Genomic DNA, 20,032 nt, shown 5'->3' on the forward strand with positions numbered 1-20,032 from the left:
AGCTTGTTATGTTTTTATATAGTACACAAAGCAGTTAAACCATAAATTATTTGTTGTTGAAAAAAAAATCCGTAATATTTTATGTATTGAATTTTTTATTACATTATGTACGAACATAATATCACAATATTTAATGAGAAATTTTTAACACTTTTTACAAAGCAATCTCTAATTTCCTCCACACCACATGGTTAACCTTACTATTTTATTTCATGTTTCAGTTGATTTAAACTGTTTGGAATCATAATATGACAGACAATGAAGAATATTAGTTTCAGTAAATTTTATGAGAGGATCTACTTATTACATTAAATATACCTCAATTTTTACCTCAAAGGAAAAAGTTGCATATCATTAAATGATAAATATTTGTTTCCCTTTAATATAGTTTATGAACATAACTTATTGTGATAATACCTATTAGTTAAATTGTGTTTTTGCAATGCTCTCCTATTGCAGTAAAATTATTGGGCAAATTGAATAGCATATAGTCAATCTTTAACATAAGCTTTTAGAATACTTAAACGTAATAAATTATGTTCTCGTGATTTTAACAATTAAATAATTCTTCGCATGAAAATATTAATTAACTAAAAAAAATATTTCAGTAAATTTATACTCAAGGACTAAAAATGTTTATTTTAGTTTTAAAAAATATTCTATGTATGTTCTTTTAGAAAAAAGTAGATTCAAGAAAACAAATTTTCTTCTTTTTTATTTTGATCTTGAACTTACTTGACAAGCAATATTGAACTTCAACTTTATACTTTCGGTATAGCACTATTCAATTTATTCTTCTTCAAACGGGAATTAAAATAATGAATAAATAGCATTTTCCTCTATAATTATTGCAGCCGTATACTGAAAAGTTTAACTTTCATTTATTTGCATGACGTGGAACTCCTAACTAGACAAAACGTTGTAGCATTGCAAAATGAGGATTTGTTATATACATATATATTTTATTGGGTCATAAGAATATTGATTAAGAATAATGTTGATATGAAAGGTAGTAATTATTTAATATGTAGATAAGGATAGTTCATAGTTGTTAAGAATTGTTATTAATTACTTTGGTTAAATTTCATGGAAAGCCTTAAAATACTTAGTTCCTTGATATATTTAATTATTAATTTGAGGGTTAATTCCAGTCCATAATAAATAATTTTTGACATTTGATAATTAATGTCAGTAATTGTTTTGTTTAAAGCAGTATCAATTATAATTTTACAGGACATCATTTTTAAACAAAAGTTTTTAATATGAATTTCAACTTTGTTTACTAAATTTTGAACATTGTATTTGAATTTGTTGGGTAATTTTAAATTCTATTGGATATTGCTAGTGTAATATCTTGAGAATAGTCTGGAAGGTACAGAAGGAAGAGCGGACAGGCGCGACACTCTGGCGCCAGAAAGTTATTTTTCACTTGGTAAATGAGTGTTTGGGATTTACGCATCACGTTGTACGCACAGCTGTAGCGACCGTCTGGAAGGGTCTCTGGAGGCTACCACTAGCCAGCCAATCAGGGCGAGCCCTGGCGTCAAGTGATGTGCCCGTACGAATCTCCTTATATGGTCATGTTTTGGAATTATGTGCGCTGATTGGTCAGTTGGCCCACGGGGTTGCCTCCCTTGTTTTCACCTTTACAAGGGAAGGTCATCTCGTCGACCAAGTCACTTGTTGCTCGATCGTCGCCGAACTCGGTCGCGTCGTCGGCAAGTCGCAAGACAAATGGAAAATCACTAAGAGATAATTTAACGCCTAGGGACTGGGGCCAGGCCGTAATTTTTCAACCTAAGTTCATTTTTTTCGGACAAATTCACTAGAAATTTAGGCCCTAGGCATCGGCATGACTTCGTGAGATTACGGTCCGCGATCGACGGTACCTTGAGTTAGGTAATTAACCAAGGGACATTACTAAGTTTTTTTTTCTTTGGCGAGTGACAAGACTCCTCGACCATCAACGGCAAGATGTATGTTGCTGTGGTATGTATTTGGACCTCATCCTATCAAAATTCAAAGACATCGTTAAAATCCGTATAAGAAAAGACAAAAACTGTGCAAGTAACAAAGTTTTTCTAACTAAATTCATTTGTAAAATTGTGTATTGAGGCCATGTAACAATGAAAAAAAACATTTTTTTTAAAGAAATAAACAAAGATAATTTAATAAACTCTTTTATTTCCAAATAAAGCAGAACCATCGTAATGAAAAATTCCTCAGGAACATTGTTTGTTTTGTTTTGTTACGTTTCTATGTGTGCTTAGCCGGGCAAAAACATACAACGTAACAACGTTTGTTATTTATTTTGAACGTTATATTTATGTTTCCTTTCGAACTTAAATGAAACTCTTAACATTTAATTTCATCAAAAGTTATACAATATAAGTATCAAGTTAAAATATTTTTAAGTGAAGTTGTGGCTATTTTGTTGTTGAAAATGACACTCTGAAGTTTGAATGAAAGTGAGATATGATAAAATTATATTTGTAGTTAAAAACAGATAATTCATTTAAAATTCAATCTTTTGTGCATGCATATTGCCAAATAAATTCGACAATATATTAAATTAAATGCATTTGAATCTATTCGTATATTCTGCAGCATTAATTCCTATAAGCAAATACTTATTACGTACAATGAACTTTTAGTCCTGTCGTATAGTTATACAAATTTTTTTATCATAAGTATTGTTTCGTCTATGCGGTTATGGTTGAAAAAAAAAAAAAAAAAGTAATTTATATTATTTTTAAATTCGGTTGTTAGTAAGAACACGTATTTAGTGTAATATGACATACATTATTCTGTTTATTAAAACATTACTATCGATAACTCTATTTTAGATTTATCTGTCTATGTTATAGGTATTTCAACTTGATTCTTTTTCTTCGGCTTATGACAGCAACAAATTTTGTTTTATCGCATATGTAATGTTTTTATGTTTTGCATATTATAATTAATGAGTTAGTATTTGCTAGCGGGTGAGGCTTTTTCACAAATGGACAGACCACGGGTCTATGGTGAGGAAAAAGGTCCCAAGCTCGACATCCCGACGATGAGACCGTTTACGAACTGTCGATGGATCATCAGGAAAGTCAACAACTTGTTCAGAAACTTGAGTCCCTCTTTCAAAATTCAGTTTAATACCTGGAGATGACTATATTCGATGTTCTACCAAGCGAAGCACACTCTTAATTCATTACTAGTTGATGTTTAATATTGTGACGCAAAATAAAATTGTGAATTAGCTTACTTTGCTCATGCCAGGTTTTACAAGTTTGGTCAAAGTTAATTAAATGAATAAAAATTGTGTCCCTTTGCTGCTGGCTACCCGCAAGAAATTATCATGGTGAATAATAGATAATAATTTTAAGTCGACATGGAATATTATATGATTTTTATGGGATTGTGTTTTGGTAATGGTGTGTGTATTTTTAAGAAACTGTCTTGTGTATTTTATTACATTCACTTCACGTAACGAATTGTCTGAACGTAATGTTATTGTTTGTTTTAATATTTCGTTTTATTGAACAATAATACATAGTAGCCGCTTTGAGCGACTACAGAAATGACAATACAATTTGTTTACAGTGTTCCAAACATTTTAGTTTCCTCTACTGTACATGGGGCGAATACATTTTATGTTATGTTTACTGAAACCATATCATTATACACGCTATGTGAGATGTTGCGATTGAGTAGAAGCGAAAATATGTCTTAAAACCTTGGTAATGCTATGAATTCCATTCATTCGTTTACTCTGTGATCCGGAGGGTCTGTTGTTATGACTGAATACATGTGCACTTCCTCTATGTAGCGTGGCTTCATTGAGATGAAAGCATAGCTCACGTTGATGAAATACTTATTAATTAAAAAATAAAAATGTTATTTTATGCTTCAATTTCTGTTAGTGTCGTACACAGATTTAAAATGTAATGCAGAGTTCCTTAGTTTTATGTATATTGAAATTTGCTCATGTGTAGAGTAGTTATTAAAAGCATAAAAAACATATATGACGAATTGTTGTGTATTATTTCCATTAGGCGTAACCACGAAAAAAAATAAGATTTTATCATTATGTGAAACCTACATTTGAAATATTGGCGTTTAAATATTAATAAAAGCGTGTGAACTCTTAAAGCGCTATTTATCTATTTAGGAAGTAGGTAGTTTCTTTGATTTTAGAAGGGTTTTTTTAACAAACAACTAAATTAATTATTCAAAAATTTGAAGTACTGCAAGCAAAAAATACTTTATTCAAGGGAGGAGGGGAGAATCTCAGAGTGGCCCGAACCTCCCTGAAATAAAAAAGCCCATCGGAGGGGGCCCGCTTGCATTTGCAAAATCTTCACGTTATCGCGCGGGCCTCATGGGAATCCTACAGATTTTCGCCCGTGATTCCAGCTATACATTTCACTGACACCTTGAGCACAACAGTCAGTGCACACTGAGTTCTTACATACCACCCGCACTTGTCTTCGATAAAATCTGAACTCAGGTGGATTCAGCATGACTGACTAAGCCCAGGGCCGCTGAGAGAATTTATGGGCCCCTGGGCAGCTGGGGTAGTAGGCCCCCTTCCTTTTTTTTTTGCATACCACTACTACGTACTACGTATACCATAAATATATATGGTATCGTAAAATTTCATCCTTAATTTGAACGTACATAATGATTTCCTAGTTACGCAAAAAAAAGAGCATTAGCATGTATTATCTCAGTGCCCTTTTACATTGTTAATCCCATCAAAATACAAATAATAATTAATTTAGATGTATATATTGCTAAAAAAAACAAAAAATCTTAAATGGTAATCAGAAGTTGCATTATTATATGAGTGTTTAAAATACATAAGTATAATAATTTATTCTGAATGTAAATATTATTAAAATAATTTAAAGTAACAATAAATTTTATTACTTCGAAAACATCAAACACACTGAACCACGTTCATTACATTGAAACATTTGTAATCTATATATATAAAAATTTAGCTTCCGTATGTATTTGGCCGCAAAACTCGGAAAGTATACGATGGTTTGGATTGAAATTTTTACAGAACATTGCATCTTAACAGAAGAGTGTTTATATGAAATAAAAGTTTGGGAAAATCCACCGGAAAAGTCGGAAAAAAAAGTTTCTATAACTAAATATCATGGTCACCCAACTTAGTTGTGACCACGCTCGACGATGCTGTACCATATTGTCGAAGTTCAAGCACATCAGGCTACTCGACCATTGTGCCTTGACGACTATAATTTACACAAATATGTATATATATATATATTTCAAGAAAGAATAAAAAACTTTATTTAATTTGAAAGTATATTCTTTCGACTCTATTGATAAAAATACGTTTAAATTAAAAAATATTCAAATTTTTGGAGCACAGTAAAAAAGATGCATTTAACCACGAATATGCGAGTTAAACTTCAGAACGATCCAACAGCAGTCATATTTTCAAGACAATTAATTGAAGTTGGTAACGGCACTGTACCTACAAATCCAGAAACAGGAAAAATCAGCTTATCATCTGATTTATGCAACATCGTAGATTCAAAAGAGGAATTAGTAGACAAGGTATTCCAAAACATCGAAACAAAATTCAAAAATCATGCATGGTTGAGCGAAAGAGCCATTCTAGCGGCTAAAAATGTTGACGTACACAATATGAACAATAGTATTATAAACAGAATCGAAGGTGAAACAATGACATACAAATCTATTGATTCAGTAGTGCACCAAAATGAAGCAGTGAACTTTCCAACGGAATTTCTCAATTCACTCGATGTTCCAGGATTACCACCACATATTTTGAATTTGAAAATTGGTGTGCCAATTATATTGCTTCGAAATATCTGTCAGCCTAAATTATGTAATGGTACACGATTAGTAGTTAAAAAATTAATGGATAATCTTATTGAAGCAACAATTTTGATTGGACTTCATAAAGGTGAAGACGTATTACTTCCACGAATGCCACTTATTCCGACAGATATGGCGTTCGAGTTCAAACGACTTCAATTTCCAATACGCCTTGCGTTCGCTATGACCATCAATAAAGCACAAGGACAATCTTTGCAAGTGTGCGGTTTGAATTTAGAAAATGAATGCTTCTCTCATGGACAGTTATATGTCGGGTGCTCCAGAGTCGGTAAACCATCTGATCTATATGTTTATGCAAAAAATGGGAAAACAAGGAATGTAGTCCTTCCATTAGCTTTACAATAAAAATATTTAAGCTAAACACATTTTTATTTCTTCTATTACATTCCACAGCCATGCACAGTAAAATATTAAATTAAACAATGAATTAATATTAAACTGTGCCACAGCAAAGCGTGGCCGGGTTTAGCTAGTACATATTAATTATTTATAACGTTCCAGGGACAACAGAACGTTTTCATTAGCTGGTAGGGGTGGTAGGGGGGGGTAGGGGGGGGGGGGGTGGCGAAGAGATGTATCACACTTACCTCAGTCATAGAGCGGGGGTCCGGGGGCCCTCCTCCGAAAAAATTTGGAATTTTAGATGCAAAATTGTGCTATTTTATGAGTTTCCGAACCAAAATATTAAATATACCATTCCAAGAATTTGATGACGTAGTATGTATTAAATACTACTCTGACAGTAGATGTAGTACAATTTAAATAAAATACCATCTAGGAATTTGGAATCATTTTACAGTATACTGACAATCATAAATTTGATTTTCTAATCAATGTGATCACCAATGCAACGTTTGTAACTACTGGTTTAGAAAAATACTACTAGGACCAAACATTTATTCTGGGAAAAGGAGGGGGGCAAAATGCTACTCTAGCCCCCCCTCCCCCATGCATAACAGCACGGGGGCGACTCGCCCATGCTGCCCCCTCCCCCCCTGTTCCGACGTCCCTGTAACGTTCCCATTTCTGCTACTACGCAAGTATTTTGGTGTGAACTGAATGTAACAAGTACCTACTGCTCGGTTAGGTTATTGGTTATCGACTGTAGTTTTAGGAACACACAAAACAATTTTTATATATATATAGTACAAGATGTTTTAATAGCAGGGGGAAAATGTTTTTCCAACCATTTATTTTCCACTTTCCAGCCGGGCGCCCGGGCCCCTAAGGCTACCGGGCCCCTGGGCATTTGCCCCTTTTGCACCCCCCCCCCTCTCGGCGGCCCTGACTAAGTCTGCAGTCTGAATCCACCTGTAGGCCGCTGTTGCAACAGCTAAGAAATTTACACTGCTCGTAAACAGTCTGATTGTAACTCGGAACGGGATTCCAGTTCATTCATGTATATTTATTCATCATATTATGCACGTTAAAGTCATTAAAAAATATTTAAAAAAAAAAAATGCTAAACATGTAATAAGTGCCAGAAAATAATAATATGCTGTAGTGATGGCCCGATATCCAAAAGCCCGATACCGATACCGATTCCGATATTTCCAAATTTACCGATCCGATAACCGATACCCGATATTCCAATATTCTGATAATAGGCCTATCTCATTTCTAACACTGATTCTATAAAATTGTGGTTCTGGAGTATTGTTAGAGACAATAATGAAAAATGTTAAATATTAATAAAACATACTAATGTGAATGTATATTATTTTTATTAATTGTAAAATATAGTAAATTCACATTAAATGAAAGCTAATAATGAATTTATCATAATGGCCTACAAATAAGCGCTCTAAATTCAAGGTCTTAAAAATTTAAATTGTTTTTCAAGGCCAGATAAAGCAATATTCTGGTGTAGGTATTACCTACAGTATGCAAAAAAACATATTGTAACTACAAGGAAACAAATTTCAGATTTTTGTGGAGAAATGTTGATAATATTGTAGCTGTCCGGTATTAGTCTATAGTGTATTTGCTTATAATGTATGAATTACAAGCCACTGCATGTACTGAGTCCAGTGTCTCAACTGTAATCTACGAAAAATACCGTCCGAAAAACGGGAAGCCCACAACTCACATAGTTTCGGTTCCCTGCAAGAATTTTCTAAGATTTCCGAAGTTTATTAACGCCACTTCAGCCGCTAAATCAGAAGTTCAAGCATGTTGTGACTGACCTAACCTAACCTAACACTTCGATTTTTTTTAATTTAAATTTTTGAGAGAAATCCGAAGTTGCATGAACGTGGTAGGGAACCTAAACTACGTGAGTTGTAGGCTACCGCAGAAAAACATCAAACTTTTGTACCCTTTGTAAAATTTCATCACGGTAAACGACACGCTAGAAAGGAAGGTCTTCAAGTAGTAAATTTTGTGACCATTGTTAAAGTGTATCACTCCATTTATTGGTGCGAAAACACGTTAAAAATACGTGAAAAGTAATTTCAATACAACTTTGAAACGTGCTGCAGAGTTTATAAAACCACACATCTTTATTTATGTTGTTTTCAATGCACTCAATATAGCCAACATAATACCTTTGCTGCAACTTGCCCTACGTAAACACGTTTCATATTTTAGCTTTTGTAAAAACTTACGTAATGTTTTTGTGTAGAACAGCAGTTGGCGACCATGAAACGACACGGAAAGAAAATGTCTGTTATATCAAGCAGCAACTTTAATTCTTCTTCATGTTTACTTACGGCTACACCACTTATTAAATAAAATATCGTAATTATTTTCGTTTATGTTTTCAATTTATGTACACATAGTGAACTTCGAAAATTCATCAAGCGAAAACATTTTGCGAATATCTGAAACGAATAAATATGCACTAATGACTGGGATTTGTGTACACATTGAAGAATTGTACCGTCGGGATGCATTGCAGTATCAGAATGAAGAAATAGGCTTGAAATCTTGAAATTGTTTCTGTGGAAAATATGCTTGGAATTACTAGGTAATATGGTGACGTGAAGAAAGATAAATTACGCCCGCGGAAAATAAGCTTGGAATTACGGTTAAGGTTATGTGAGAAGTATTATTGGCGAGAGCAAACATCGGTTATCAAAATATCACAAGTATTTACCGATGTCCGATATTGAAAAATGTGCTGATATTACCGATCTCCGATATCGGATATTGAATATCGGGCCATCACTAATATGCTGTAATATTTAGTGTAACTAAATACGACGTGAACCCTAAAATACAAAGTTGACGATGTGTCGTTGGTGGGAACACTTGTTTGTTCCTGACATTTTTTTCTCTACAGAATTTTAAAGTGAGTTTGACATGCACTTTTTCCAGCAGGAAGTAAGTTAAAAACTTGTTTGTCGTTATTGCGATTTCAAAAGTTGATTTGTGTCTAAGAGTAAAAATATTTAATATTATTTTCATCATTTTATTCCCAGTTTTATTACTCAATCTATTAGTAGGACGTGATTTCTCGTAGCGGTGCGGAAGACTTTTATGAATGAAAGCATAATGTTCGTGCAAAACCTTTCATCAGACAAATGTCAGTTTGAAAGTATAATGTTGGAAATTTTTTTTTTAATTATAATAATTTTTACATTTTTTTTCTGAAAACACAAGCTAACGCATCAATTTTTGGTGACAACTTTTTGTAATGTATGTAAATCTCTTAATTATGTAGAACATAATTAAAAAATAAAAATAAATGTTTTAAACAGAATTGACGATTGTTTGCATTTCATGGATATGGACTGGATCGCAACACTAATTTAATGTTTCAAGTTAATAAACACTGTCAGGAAGCAAGCAAGGCAATACGAGAACATTATCTTTTGGTTGAATGTAGCGAAAGGGAAAAACAGTCACCTTTCTTGCCACGATATTGTTCGCAGATAACGCAGGTATAAGTAGTAAATGGACTCCACACAATGACAACCCTCCCATTATTCCGCACCCCTCGCTGAAACGCCCTCTCCCCCCTCCACCGCGGCGCAGGCGACAGTCTCAGGTATATCGCCACGCCCAACCACTGGCAGTAGCACGTGGCCAGTGGCCCCACGCGCTAAACATTTTTACTAGGGAGGCCCCTTAACGACTTCCACTCCTCCCCGCCTCCCCCCCCCCCCAAAATTTTATTTTTCCGTGTATAGCGCGCATCCTTATTTTTTTCCTTTACTTGAGGGGAAAAAAGGGCGCGCTATACACGAGTATATACGGTATGTACTTTCAGTTACTTTTCAAGACCCAGTGGTCAGTCCACAGTATACACAGTAAGGGAGCGTTCAAGTATTACGTAACGCAATTTTTTGATATTTTTGACCCCCCTCCCCCCCATGTAACGTGCCGTAACGTTTTTCTGTACCCCCCCTCCCCTCTAGTAAAACGTTACGTAACCCCAAGTGACCATTTTTACCTAAACGTCACAATTATGTGGCGTAACGTACCGGAATAAGTCACTAAAATACCTTTGTTATTGTTTTAATCGCGTTAATGTTATTTATTAACATTTGAAATGTCTTGTTTTTAAAGCAAGAGCTTTCTAATGTTTTTTTTGTCCTAATAAATTTTTACTATTCAATCATACATTTAGCAATCATAAATTTAATTACGTCGTTTTCCTGACTTGGCTCTGTCATTACACATTTTTTGCTTTATCCGCCATATTGTTCTTCTCATGCATTCTCCTATTTTATCATTTTACTAATAAAGCTATTAAAATCAAATAACAAATTTTATTTCTAATAATTATTTTTACCTTTGGCAATGCAATTACAAACATAAAACTAAACAATTCAATTGGAGTTTTACTGCTCCTCTGTCCATGGGTTTGCCAGCCACTCAGATTCTTTCATTACTGGCATCCGGAGAGCAGACGAAGAGGGTTCCGGAATTGTTAACCCGCTTGCATCAACTTCGTCTTCGTCGAGCCAATCGGCATTCTCAGACAATGTTTCACAGCGACGCACAATGCAGAGAAGCTCATTTGCCCTTCTTGCAGCAAGTCGCTGTGGCCGTACTCAACTTTTACGAAGGTCTTGGGCAGTCTTGCCATGCATGTAACGATTGTGCATTTGCACACTCTTGTGGGATGTAAAATAAACCCCACAGGTTGAACATCATGGTTGCTACAGAAATAGAATCTTAGAATTCCCTGACTTTTCCCTGTTTTCCAGAAATTTAAGAGAAAAATTCCCTGACTTTCTTATGAAGTACATACCATAAGTCCATAAATATTAACGTGCATATGATTAAATGTAATATAAAAATTTCAACATGGGGTAAAATAAGGTTTTTTTATTGTGTTATTTTGACGGCAGAATTGCGAATGTGTTTTTTTCCTTCGACATGGCTGGTGAGAGCTCTTCGGCCCATATTGCTGAGTTGAATACTTTCGTAGCACAAAAAAGTAGTACGCAGAATTTATGTTTCTAGCAGAGGGTTTGATATGCTGAAACTGTGACTCCTTAAGCCAATTCTCCTTAATAGTAGTTTTCTTCGACATCTCTAAGCTAAAAAAAAAGTACATATTAATATTTTCAGGTTAGGTTAAAAAATTATTGTTTATGAATTCTTAAAAAAATATTACTACACAAATACAAAAACTATTACAAATTCACACCTAGCAATATAACGGGCCTACTTAGAGAATTACAATAGCAGCATTACAACATGCAATACTCTTACATTCTTAACTAACGATTCTGGGGAAAAACATGTTCAGTTATGCATATTTTTTTATACACATTGTAAGTGACACGCAAAAGAACTCACGGATTATAACGGTTGAAGTAAAAAGTAATTCAAAAAAATAGTTAGAAAAAATGCAAAAACATAACCGCACACAAAAGCCACGTGTTTTCGTATCAGCTTGGTAGTTTTCAAAATGAGAATTGGTATTGCTTCTTTATCAAAATGCACTTTATTTTCTTATGATCGCATCAAAAACTAACTTCACCTGAAACAACGCCTTTAAATTCACGTAATAAGCTTTGTACTCATCTTATTCCACGTGAAAATAGCCTTCAAAAGATAAACGACGCCATGCCTGTTCTGTAGTTCACTTAATGGAACGGAACATACAAAGTCTCAAGGGCAAATTAAAAAGGATCAAAACACGAAAAAATAAAGGCCGGGTTCGCTAGTGAACAAACGAGTGCCTGGATTGGCCAGAAGTTAAGGTGGGTGGTTGTAACAGCTTATTGCAACGGACAATCGTAGACCAAGTAAAAAAAAATGTTGCAGTTGCCGTGTGCCTTAAGCAGCAGCCTTTTAGCAGAGTCGTTCGGTAGCGGTACGAGCGCATCAAAACAAAGCTTTGTTTGAATTATGCGCAACTTTAAAATTTCCAGAATTCGTAGAATTTTCCCTGACATTTCCCGGAATTCTCTGACCATTTTAATTTCCCTGACATTTCCCGTTTTTCCAGTCCTGTAGCAACCATGAACATACTCGGTTCTTAGGTCGGATTGTACTGATGGGCAAAAGAAATCGTAAGGCATCTGCTTGAACCCTTCTAGAGCAGGCGACAGATCAACAGACAACCTCACAAGAAGTGGCGAAAACTTGCATGATCCTTTGTCTATCTGACTAGGTACCACGAGCTTGTTTGCGGTTTGAAGGATTGGGCAGGGTGGCGGCAGGAAATTTTCTGGAAAGACAGATTTTAATGCACTCTTCAAGAGGGAACAGCAGGATTCATCCGCGCATTTAATAATTTGCAAAAAATATTGTGATTCACGGACGTGAGCGCTATACCACGCCATATTAGGTTTTGCTGAATCCTGCAAGCTATCTTCAGGGTTTCTATATTCCGCCGAAACATCGTATTTGTCAATTTTCATACAGTCGGTCGAGTGCTTGGATCACATAAACGAAAAGGGTTGCCATCTTGGAAGAACAAAATACGAACAATTCAATCGGGAATCCCCCGTAAAAAATAAACGAAAAGGGTTGCCAACTTGGGAGATTATAATTCACTAGTTTTTTTTATTAACATTTCAGATCAATCATCTTTCGTACCACAACATTACTGTTGTGATGAGAGAAAATCTCACACATAGAAAACAGTGTATTTTGAATATCAATACCTATATAATTTCTAATATGGTGATTGGAGTCTACGTTGACAACCGAAGTATAACGAAGCCATCCGAATAGCGGTATTTTTTTGTTTTAACTACTTTACTGGAGTGACGAGAAAAACTATCACAGCTGTTGATATATATATATATATATATCTCTCTGTGTGTGTGTGTGTGTGTGTGTGTGTGTGTATATATACATTTGGAGTTAAAAAAATAATATTCATTTATCCTGTACAACAAGCAGAAGCAATTTTGTGAAGGTAAAAAAAAATAGGTTATTATGCCATTTGAAATTTTGAAAAAAAAAAAAAAAAAAGTTTTAAAAAATGCGTGAAAGAATCTGTCTCTACGCGACCGTTCTGAAGGGTAAAAAAAAAAAAAGTGACGTAACGCGTAGGTCAAACCCCCCTCCCTCCCCTGTAACGCATCGTTACGTTTTACAAGACCCCCCCTCCCCCCCAAATTCGTTACGTAATACTTGAACGCTCCCTAATTGCAGAAACATATTACAGATGAGATAACGCAATTTTTTACTATTATATGACAAAGAAGCAGCCCAGTACCATTCAATACGGTATTTTAATTATGATGTTAAACCTAAGAGAAAATATTATTTTATGAATTTATATTTACAGTATGTTCGAAGTATCTGTTCAGAAACAAAATTAATGGAACATGTGCTACACCATCTTGAATTAAATAAAGCCAATTAAAATGTATGAAAATTACCTGATTCAACTTTTTCCACAGGTTCAGAACCGGGGTGAGCTGTTTTTGCCACTCGTCCCTGTCGAACTTAGTTTTGCCTTCCACAGGCCTCTTCAGAGCTAGGATAAAATTTAAAAAAAAAAAAAACAACAGTGATGATTATGAACATAATTCACTCACACAAACATAGTACGAAACCGTGCACACGTACATTTGAGCTGGTTGATGACTTTGCGACTGGTCACCCTCTCGAGAGAACGCTCCACATTTTCCGGGAGTCCAAAGTACTGTGGCTTATCTACGTCCGACAACTCTTGGATAACCTCCAGGTAGTCCTGCAACAAAAGTTTGACCTTAAAGGTGACAACTCTGGAGCAATATTGCTACAGAAACTAAGGCTAAAGTCAACTAGTAGACAGTAGAGATGGAAAAAAGTGACAAATTGAAGTGTACAGACTCATTTCAACACAGTTTACTGTTTCTAAACAGTGTGAAAGTGATCATGCAACCAACTACTGCAAGATGGGCTGCAAGCCCTTTCTACCACACTTTTAATGAATTATTTTTTTTTCGTAAAAAACTCTAGCTGAATAAAAATGTCACTTAAAAGATACTTCAAATATAAAAACTTAGAATTAATAAAAACACAGATGAGTCCCACTGTAAAACCACAAATATACCAATAAACCTATAATAAAAGAAACCAGTATGATGATTGAACAAAGAAAAATTTTGGGGGCACTAAGATAGTCACGAGAAGCACTGAAGTTTGTCGCAGTTAGCAAGACAAGTGCTGGGACATGATACAAAGTGATACAAGCATTGTCAAGGCCTCAGACAGTGTGCAGGCTGTAATATGAGAAAGTAAACAAGACAAGACATTTGCCTGATGCACACGTCACTATGTGCCTCAAGACACGGTGAAGAGTCAAAACTGTGCACTAGATGTGTACCTCAGAGGTCATCTCTAGTAAATAGGTATTGTGTGATTATTTTGCCCTCAGGTAAAAGTAGCACACACTGAAATCACAGGAAATGCAGTTTTTGTACATAAGCAACAACCATGAAATGAGGCCCCAGGATTGAACATGATGACACCCAACATAGCGAAGGAAAGAGAAAGGTTTTGAATAGGAGAAGTAGGGAAAAGGGACTTCAAGACTGCATCTGCTTAAATCCCCATTCAGGAAAATCAGCGGGAAACAAACATGGAATGTCATAATGAAAGGCAATTGTACCAATCACTTCAATACTGTGGCTCATTCATTGGACTACCAATAAGAACACAACAACATAAAGTCATAGTTATAGCAAGAATACTATTAAAATATATTAAACCATTAGGCATTCCTAGTTGCAGCTACTATCGAAGGAAGCAGGATTTAACAGTTTCCAATTTATGTCTGAAAAACTACCTCTCTCTGAGGGCCAAATACAGAGTCGTCCTTCCAAAGTGCAGCCTACTTTCATTCACCTCTCATACTTCACAAAAACATTTCTAACGACGGCAAGCTGATAGCCTATTCCCATCTACTTTCTTGAATGAACTGCTCAGAGTGCATGTGGGAAAGCACCCTATATTTTTTCAACTGTGTGTTCTGTGCCTTGCCGAAAAAATCATGTTAGTTTCTTTATTGATGATTAGATGTAACTTGTGTGATGATGGCTCCGGAACCCAAAATTAATTTTTCACTCTTGATGAGAAAGCAGTTATTTTTTTAATAAAATAGTAAAGTAGTTGAAGACAAAAAGACGTAATTTTTAAACTTCCCCAAATATTGAAAATGAGGATATAGCACAACCTAACAATGGCTTTTGAAATCAATGCTTCTTTTTCAAACACTTTATCCAGATTTAAACTTTTCAAATACATCTTCCTGGAACTTAAATTTTATTTTCCATACCTTTATATATCTCAAAAACCTCATCAGTATAATTCATAATTATTCAAAATCTTTGCCATCATTACACAACACACGGTATGTAATCTTTACAGGCCAAACAATTTTTAACCCTTACCAGTTTAATCAAAAACAATTTAGAATAATTTAAAAAATAAAGAATTTAAAAGAAAAGACAAAAAAACATTTTATGTGAAAAATTACGTATCATAAACGTCAACTGTTTTGTGGACTTTCAACTGAACAAACGTTCGAATGAGCTTCTTACCACATTCACTTTCAAAGGGTTGGCTTACCTAACTCAGCAGTCAACCAACCACTGAAAGACAACTCTGAATTCAGCTATGAGGTAGCTCTGAGTTAATTTGAATAAAAGAACTCAATCCATGATACAGAACTTGAGACCATCTTTTCTCCAACCTTGCTGCGAATTGTCTCAAAGCATCACTGTATCAATAAAGATTGAGATGTCTTGCAAAGCCATAACTAGCTGCTCTTGATAATGGTTACAACAAGAACGTCCAAGACATAGCTTAACCCAAAGCTTCAGTCTATATTCACCTTGTAGTTAGTAGACGAAGGAATTCGAATTCCTGGCCCCAAAGACATGCTCCCGTCTTCTAGGACACTTGTGTTGAACAATTCTTGGAGGTAGGAAGCAACAACACGTATGTCAGACATGTTGTCTACATGTCCTCCATAGATGGCATTCTCATACAGGCCATGAATAAACTCCCAGTCAATACGTGCAGCTCCTGCGAAATGCAAAAGCCCAACACAAAACACTGTTTAACGTACAGGTCCAAGGTGCCAAGAGGCAAAAGAACCTGTCATGACACTGTTTGCGCATGGATGTCTGATGGTCTGAGTTACACAATCCAATTTAAATAATGGCTTCTGCATCTGAATTTATATAATGTATTAAATCGGGTGCGCCATTGCGGGGACATGCATAGGAGATAGTATACAATGTTACACCTATCCCTCACTTAGCACGTCTTCAGATTGCACGGATTCATTTAGCGCGATAATAATTTTACTGCCCCAGTCTTGAATAGCACGTCTGTAAATTTCAGTTAGCGCAAAATCACGTAAAAAAAAAAAAGTCGGGTACGATGCCACGAAGTCTGTTTCAACTTTTGTAAACAACAGATGTGCTGTGGGATACAGTTAGCCTTACAATGGGGGAAGAGATGCGCGTGCAGTTCTGACGACGCTATCAGCTGTTGTACAAACATCAGCTATGGCAAGTTAAATTGCGGCTATGGAGTGTAAAGAACCAAATTTTTTTACGTCCGCACGTATGGCGCCATGCCATACCGTTGTCACCTGGCCACAGACCAGGCCGTGAACTCAGTCTAGCCAGATGCAAGGAATTCACACAAACAAAAACCGTTTATAAAAAGGTAGCCAGCGCTAGTTGGCATCATTCATGTTTGGCTATGTTGCTTCCCGTTTAGAGCGCGCATATCGATATCGATATTGATATCTAGCCGATTGCATGCAACGCGCACTCTCTGTCTTGTGCCGAGTTTTCTACATTTGATAGCCCGCACTATTTTGTGGTGTGTACTACGACGATAGTTATGCGTTAGTTCAGGCTCACATTTGGGTCACAGATTTTTATTTTCTATTTAAAGTTGAAGAAAGGTTTTTGTTGCATGATTTATTAATTTAAATTGTTTGGCCTGCTTTTTTAATTTCTATTTTTTAAATAAATGTACTTTCCATGAATTTGTTATGTGTTTATGAATAACTTTACCTAACAACAATTTTTTTTCACATAAAAATCCCCCCCCCCCCCCCCCCCCCTTACATTTGAAACTTGATCTTATTATAAATAGTGCGACGATTATGCGATAAGACATGGTAAGCACTTTAATTTTTGAAAAATCAAAATGTAATTATAAGGAAAGTTATACCGGCTTCACTGTCAGTAAAGGATGGTTTGGAAAGATACGTGACGTGAGTTGTAAGTCACGCCCGGGTGGTCAAGTCAGCCAGCCGACTGACGATAAAGTCTCCTGTTACGCTGTGTTATATTTGTCATACAAAGTGCGATAGGAGGCATATAAAGATTAATGGTGTGACATACTATTTATCGTTGAGTGTTATTCTACGCATTTATATTACGTAAAGTATATTTTCCTAGACAATTTTGGAACATATTATATGGTCTGTATATGTGCACGTACAGTAAAACCTCTTATTTACGTTCTCGTTATTTACGTTTTCCCGCAAATAACGTCATTTTATGTAGGTCCGTTTTATTGTACATTAACTTTCGTGTTGCATTTTCCCTGAAATTACACCGCTACGTAACCAAAAAACCCGGAATGTACGTTTCAAAACACGGTAAAAATGTAAATACTCGTCACGTTAGTCATAGATGTGAAAAGTTTGAAGTAGTTCGCCTATTGTCTGTAACCTTTCGTTTTGATGTATCGACAAGTTCTATGGTGCCTCTCCTCTACTAACGTTTTAATCTTTGCTGCCATAGAGAACTTTCGAAGCAGAACCACAAACGGTTTTATTTATGGTGTCATAGAGCACTCTCGTAGCAGAGCATAGTCCGAAGCGCTGAGCTATCGATACTACAGGAAAGCGCTCATACACAGTACGTATATTTAGTAGTGCTGCATTATGTACAGTACATATCTATGATGGCTTACATTGTTTACATTAGTCAACGTCCGTTTTGGTTAGCACGTGTTTTTTTATCGTTCACAATATTATTTATGGCAAGATTTTGATTGAAGATGGATAGGTATAAAGTTCCACGAAATACTTTATCTATTGAAGATAAAATTAAAATTATTGAGAAGTTTGACAAGCATGTGGGTACCCGAGTGGTTTTGGCCAAGGAACTGAATATTCCTGTTAGTACTTTAAACACAATAATTAAAAATAGGTGTTCTATTGAAGCAAATGCTGCCCAATGCGGGCCTAGTGCGAAGAAGCGCAAGTACGTGAAAGACTCTACATTTAAAGAACTTGAAAGTTTGTTGTATGAGTGGTTCATTTGTGCTCGCTCTTAAAATCTTCCAATCAATGGCAACGTACTACGCGAGAAAGCAAAAGTCATTGCTTTGAGGCTTGGAATTGATGATTTTTCAGCTTCTAATGGATGGATAGACAGATTTCGCCAGCGCCATAATGTTGTTTATAAGGTTGTGTGTGGTGAAAGCAAGAGTGTGGACGAGGAAACTGCTGATGTTTGGAAAAACACGTCGCTCAAGGAACAGTTGGAGGGGTACTCAGCTAAAGATGTTTTCAATGCTGATGAGACAGGTTTGTTTTACTGTGTATTGCCTAATAAAACATTATGCTTTAAAGGGGAAAAATGCCATGGTGGCAAGCTGAGCAAAAATCGCATTACCATTCTCTTACTTACAAATGCTGATGGTTCTGAAAAATTTCCGTTGTTTGTAATCGGCAAATCAAAAAAACCACGTTGTTTTAAAAACATTAAAACTTTGCCAATTTTGTATGAAGCAAACAATAAATCCTGGATGACAGGGTCTCTTTTTCAGCAACAGATCCAAGCTTTTGACAGAAAAATGGCGCTGCGTAACCGAAATGTCTTGCTATTCATTGATCAGTGCCCTGCCCACAAAATAAACATAGAGCTGAGGAATGTGAAGATTGTGTATTTCCCTGCGAATTGCACAAGCACACTCCAGCCCCTAGATCTGGGCATCATCAACTCTTTCAAGTGCTATTACCGCAAATGCATTGTATCCAGAGCAGTTGCCATGCTGGACAATGGCAAGGACACAACACAAATGAAAATAAATCTACTAACTGCACTACATTTCGCAGCAAGAGCATGGAAGGAAGTTACACCAGAAACTATAACCAACTGTTTCCAGAAAGCTGGTTTCTTTGTTGACAGTGGACAGAGTGCTGGATCCAGTGAAAACTTGCCTGGAGCAGATAAAGTGAAAGAAGAATATCTGCAACTTTCACAAAATGGAGACTTCACTGACTATGTACAACTGGATGATAATGTTGTAACTTGTGAAGTCCAGACTGTGGAGGACATTGTTGATAGTCATCTGGCAGAAAAACAAGAAAGTAGTGAAGATGATGATTCGGAAGTGGAAACTCCCATACCGACGACGATCGATGCACTTCAAGCCCTACAGACTCTAAGGAATTATATTCTCAGTGCACCAAACAGTGAAAATGCAGTTGATGCACTTCATTCCTTGGAAAAAGAAATTCAGACCATACAAACTGAACAAAAGAAAAGTCAAACAAAAATTTCAGATTTCTTTAAAAAGTGTTGAATTTATACTAGTATGTACCTATAAAACTGTACTAGAGAAAATTTAATGTAGGCTTTATGTTGCATTGTTTTTTATATTTAAGAAAATTATATTTTTGCAGTGCCCTAAATGTGTTGTAAACAACTATTGTTTGTCTTGTAGCACCAGTAAATGCTGATACATTTTTTTAAGCTAA

The 20,032-nt window shown here is 35.6% G+C and overlaps 1 protein-coding gene across 1 annotated transcript in view; it reads right to left on the reverse strand.

Moving 5' to 3' along the window:
- The window catches only part of LOC134539674 (cytoplasmic dynein 2 heavy chain 1), a 446,052-nt gene that overhangs the window by 42,218 nt on the left and 383,802 nt on the right, over positions 1-20,032 (reverse strand). Inside the window, exons 73-75 of the mRNA XM_063381862.1 lie at positions 16,127-16,320; positions 13,876-13,999; positions 13,686-13,783 (exon numbers count right to left, since the gene is read on the reverse strand). Of these exons, the coding sequence (XP_063237932.1) occupies positions 13,686-13,783; positions 13,876-13,999; positions 16,127-16,320 (416 nt within the window). The remainder of the gene's footprint in view (positions 1-13,685; positions 13,784-13,875; positions 14,000-16,126; positions 16,321-20,032) is intronic.

Source organism: Bacillus rossius, chromosome 15 (assembly GCF_032445375.1).
Source record: "Bacillus rossius redtenbacheri isolate Brsri chromosome 15, Brsri_v3, whole genome shotgun sequence".
Taxonomy (NCBI): Eukaryota; Metazoa; Arthropoda; class Insecta; order Phasmatodea; family Bacillidae; genus Bacillus; species Bacillus rossius.